Below are 4,809 nucleotides of genomic sequence, written 5' to 3'. Positions count from 1 at the left end.
CCCCGACACACTAATTTTCATTACTGTAATGCAGAAAAGTAACAATATATTATTTACAGTGTATAGAATTTATTGTATGGTGCTCACAGTAAAAGACAATGAATAAAAAGAATGAAGTCATGATGCAATGACCAAAGACGCCCATCTGACGCAGGACAAACATCAAAAGCAAGAACATGTCCTATGGGATTGGCCTATTATTTGTCATTTTTAAATAAAAGTTTTTTTTTTTTGACCTTAGAAAGAGGTCATAGTGTTTATAGTGCAGATCATTTCAATTTTTGCTACTAAAATTATAATCAAACTCTGAAAAGTCATGTAGGTGACAAAAGATTTCTATTTCAAATAAATGCTTTTCTTTTAACCTTTCTATTCATCAAAGCATCCTGAAAAAGGTATACCACAGTTTCCACAAAAATAATAAGCAGCACAACTGTTTTCAACATTGATAATTTTAAGAAATGTTTATTAAGCAGCAAATCTGCCTATCTGAATGATTCCCTATTCAAATAGAAAAGAGTTATTTTAAATTGAAATAATATTTCACACTATTACTGTTTATTACTGTATTTTTGATCCAATAAATGTAACCTCTGTCAAAGCTTGGAACTCAAGACAAAGTTATTGACATACATTTGAATGTGAATTTTTAAATGTAATACAAAAAATATATATATACATAAAACAATAATTTAAAAAAATCTACATTGATATCAATTACAAAAGCTAAATGTCAGGTTGTTTATGGATTATGGTAAAGACAATCTGACAGGGAAAATAAAATAAAATAATAAATACTGCAATGCAAATCAATCTGAATAGTCATAAAATCAAAATATCTGATTTTAAATGTGACCTGGAAATGATATTGCATCCACTGCATCCACCACTGTATGAACCAAGGCAGACGGTGACAGACAGTGGGATTTCCCTGTAAACCATTGGTGGTCTGGCTTAACTTCTATTTACTGTGTGGTGAAAGGGCAGTAAATGCCTCCCTCTCAGACTCATTACAAGCTCACTGATATATGAGTCACACCTGACCTGACCGCCACGTGCTCTACGTGAGTCTGAGCAGGGACACGCTCCTTGAGCGCATGGCCTGATCAACACAAACACACAGACTCCTTTCATCCATGAGTCAGGGACAAGCACGGTTAAGCTTTCCGTGTTCCCCTTTCACCCACATCTGCTGTGCTGTCTCATCAGAAACGTCTGTGCTATTGCACAGTCAGTCCTCTGTTTACCACCGGCTTAACCAGCGCACGCTGCTGACCAACCAGGATGAGCTAAGTATAAACCGAATGCCTCGCGAGCCACTCCCAGGAAAACAAAAAAAGGAAGACAAAGAAGGTCCACATGACTTCCTTGGGTTGAGCAAACATAGATCATGTGACATGGGTCCTGCTTTGACTCTACTTGATCTTCCCATCAGCATGGACGAGCATGCACACCTCTGTCCCATCCTGAGTGCGAAACATGTGAATTCGGCTGTGCTAGAGACGACTGACCTTTGTCTCTCAATCCACTGACACAAACAGTGTTGCTATGGCAGCGGGCAAGCTGAACATTCTGTCCAACAGTGGAACATTACTTTGGCTGTCATCAGGAAATATATAGAGATCAAAGATTAGATGATAGTATTATAGAGGCTTATTTATGAAACACTAAAACATCATTGCTTTTTTTTTAAATATCTGAATAGAAAAGTAATTGTAGCTAATTAACATTATATTTAAAAGCCATAATTTATGCTTAAACTGTTAATTACTAAACAAATACAGAAGATTATCAACAGCGTTTAAGAAAAAACAGTTTAAAACCAGTTTGCCACTAAAAATGCATGTGTTTGTTCTGTTCGTCCGTCCGTTCTTTTGATTTTATGGAAGAAATATGACCGGACATGTTCTTGACTGGTTTTGAGAGATTCTGGCTGTGGCTGTGGGCAAAGTCTCTTCACACGTCCTCCAGCTAGCAGTCATCATGTCTAGTACATAGCCAGACGCATCCAAATTGTCAAACAAACACTGTAAGCTGAGCCCACATTTGCCCATCTGTTACACTAAAAGAATCTGGTCAACATTAAGATGTAATTTCACTTTCCCTAGGCAGTCTCTTCAATTCACTAGTTTTCAGCACTAGTGACTGAGAAAACTGTGGCCATCACATCACTGCACTGAGATCTGGCCAAGCAAGTCTGCCTCATCTTTGGGAAACCAAGAGTTTTATGAGATAATTGTGCTGTGGTGCTGATGATACAGTTTCAACATCTAGTGAATGAAAAACTGGCCACATAATTAATTGAGGTAATAAAATGGTCTTAAACCAGGGTTATGTGCAGTGTGAAAAGCCATTGTGCAGCTAGGAATAAGTGTTATTTTATAATTACTGATATACTATTATAATTGTTGTCAATATTTTAAATTAAATTATAATTATTATATATATATTCGGTTTTAATTTTAATTGTATTACTTTTAAGTTTTATTAATTTTGTTGTATGCTTTTGTAATTTTTTAAACATATTTTAAGAGAGAGAGAGAGAGACTTTTTTTTTTTTACCATTTTCCATCCTCTTTTACTTTTAGAATTATACATAAGGCGAAATAATAATTAATTCGATTTATTTTGCTGTTAAGCCTTTAAGATGTCAAAGCAAGCACCCTCTTCATATTATGAAATGAAAGATAGGAACATTTGATACGCAAACCATTTTCTGCATGAGCCAACGGATCACACCACCCTTCCTCATGACAGTTACCTACTTTGAATGAAGCAAACTGCTGCTACTTCACGATCTCAAAATATCATGACTCACTGCCCTAAACTCACTCCCAATTCTATTTCCTGGCTTTCTTTCTGACACTTTCCACACGTAGACACAGTCCGGACCACATTCACTGCGGCTAGAAATAGAATTACGAATAATACTATGGTGAAAGCCACGCTCATGAATATTAACTAAGTTCTACTGACACTGCTTTGAACTTCCTTGCACCGTGAGGTCACGTAGCCTAATTTATATTCATTACGCGAGCCTTGGCCATTAGCTAATTGGTCAGCTGACTAACGTTCACCGCCCAGCGTCTGCCTTTCAGCCAATCAGCAAGGCTTACTGGCTCACTACTAATTAATATTCACGACTCAAGCCTTTATCATAGTAGAATTTATGAACTGGCGTCCTGACTAGTAGTGACGCTTAACTAGCTTTGATCACAGCGCGCACGTAGCTACCTCAGCAGTACATTAATATTGGTTGTTTACACTGTATGCCAGTTTAAGTACACTGTCCAAAATTAGTGGTCTTAATATTTAGATAGCGAGACTTCGCTGTCTGCTCTTTGCATTTCAGAAAGCATACCAGGAATTTCAACATTATTTATTAGTCTTCTGTAACTTTAGCGCATATTTAGGAATTCCCGCTCATGTTGTAACCAAACATTTTATATTTAATGACGAACGAACTGATATGGATTTTAAATAGTAGGCTGACAAATGATGTTTTTAGCAAATCCACACATTCTGTATGATAATAATGAACTCTTTGTTTATGGTCTGGCTCTACTGTAGATGACTACTTTTTCGGCTTCAAGGTATTTTTTTTTTTCATTTCATTTTCGTTTTATACGGTTTTTCGTGAATTAAATACTAATTAACAAGTTAAATCTAAGTGGTCAGAAGCCAATGAATAGACCAGTTTGTTTGCAACCTCGCAGTTCACACAAAGACCTTATTTGCTGCCACATGTCATGCGTTACATGTCAAACAAATATGAACAAAACACTTTTTCTTTGAGCCACTTCTCATAAACACACCGGAGAAACGAAGGTATGTGTTACATATATATTAAACGAATTAAAATGGTATTTCAAGCATCCACAATATCCATTTTTGAGTTGCTCTAGTTCTCGCCTTGTTGACATCAGCTTCGGCCAGCCTACTGAAAACGTATGATCACACTATTGGTTTAGGTTATAGTCGATCACTTTTTAAGACCCGCCTCCAAACACAGTCTCAACAGCAATTGGACAGAAAGCTTGTCAATAAACATGACGCAATTGTATTGCCGCAAACCCCGCCCTCCCTATGGCACAGAAATGTTGACTGGAACTAAAAAAAATGCGCAGTTTACATTAAGTGAAATAATTAAAAGTATAAAAAAAAAATACCAATACAGACAAGCCAAAGGATTCTCGAACAGGTTTGATAGATGTCAGAACAACACAGCAGGGTGCTCCGGCTGTACATACCGTTTAATCCAGGTTCCTCGTTGTTGTCTGCTGGAGCAGCAGCGTCGGACATCGTGGCTCTGTGTTGCGCGGCTTACATAAAACTGTCACTGCACGAACACACTCTGCGCTCACATTTGGACCTGCGCGCTCACGCGTGTCGGAGCCTGATCACTAATCGGACGCTCTGTGAAGGGGGCGCTTTTAAATTCGCTAATAACGGCCTTTGTGGCTGACCTCAGAACGGTTATGGGAGCGCAGATTTCCTGCAGCGCTAAAATGACGCAAATTGGTTAATATCTGATAACAAAGACACTAACATTACGTAATGGACTCAAAAGACTGTTTATCTATAATAAACGCACGTGAATTATGAACACAGTCTCTATCAATAAACTATTATGCCGTATGGCAAGCCAATTTAACATTTATTTCTTAAAACAAACTAGCATCTATTGTTGTTGCTGATACTTTTTAATTACTTGCAAGTCATTCAATAATGACCACTATCTTTTTCATTTTCATTAGTAAGTTTCCATAAGTGTATTCTTTTGCTCACTAGTAGCTACTTTTCCATTAG

General features: G+C 37.2%; 1 protein-coding gene across 1 annotated transcript in view; it reads right to left on the bottom strand.

Annotated features, from left to right (window-relative positions):
- Nucleotides 1–4,445, bottom strand: part of LOC107720674 (BCL2/adenovirus E1B 19 kDa protein-interacting protein 3-like) — a 12,080-nt gene extending 7,635 nt beyond the window's left edge. Inside the window, exon 1 of the mRNA XM_016528458.1 lies at nt 4,251–4,445. Within this exon, the coding sequence (XP_016383944.1) occupies nt 4,251–4,302 (52 nt within the window). The 5' untranslated portion in view covers nt 4,303–4,445. The remainder of the gene's footprint in view (nt 1–4,250) is intronic.
- Nucleotides 4,446–4,809: the final 364 nt, after the last annotated feature.

This window comes from Sinocyclocheilus rhinocerous, unplaced genomic scaffold, assembly GCF_001515625.1.
Source record: "Sinocyclocheilus rhinocerous isolate Xijiao unplaced genomic scaffold, SAMN03320098_v1.1 scaffold132, whole genome shotgun sequence".
NCBI lineage: Eukaryota > Metazoa > Chordata > Actinopteri > Cypriniformes > Cyprinidae > Sinocyclocheilus > Sinocyclocheilus rhinocerous.
Note: the sequence above shows the minus strand (reverse complement) of the source record. Positions and strands in the feature narration are given on the sequence as shown.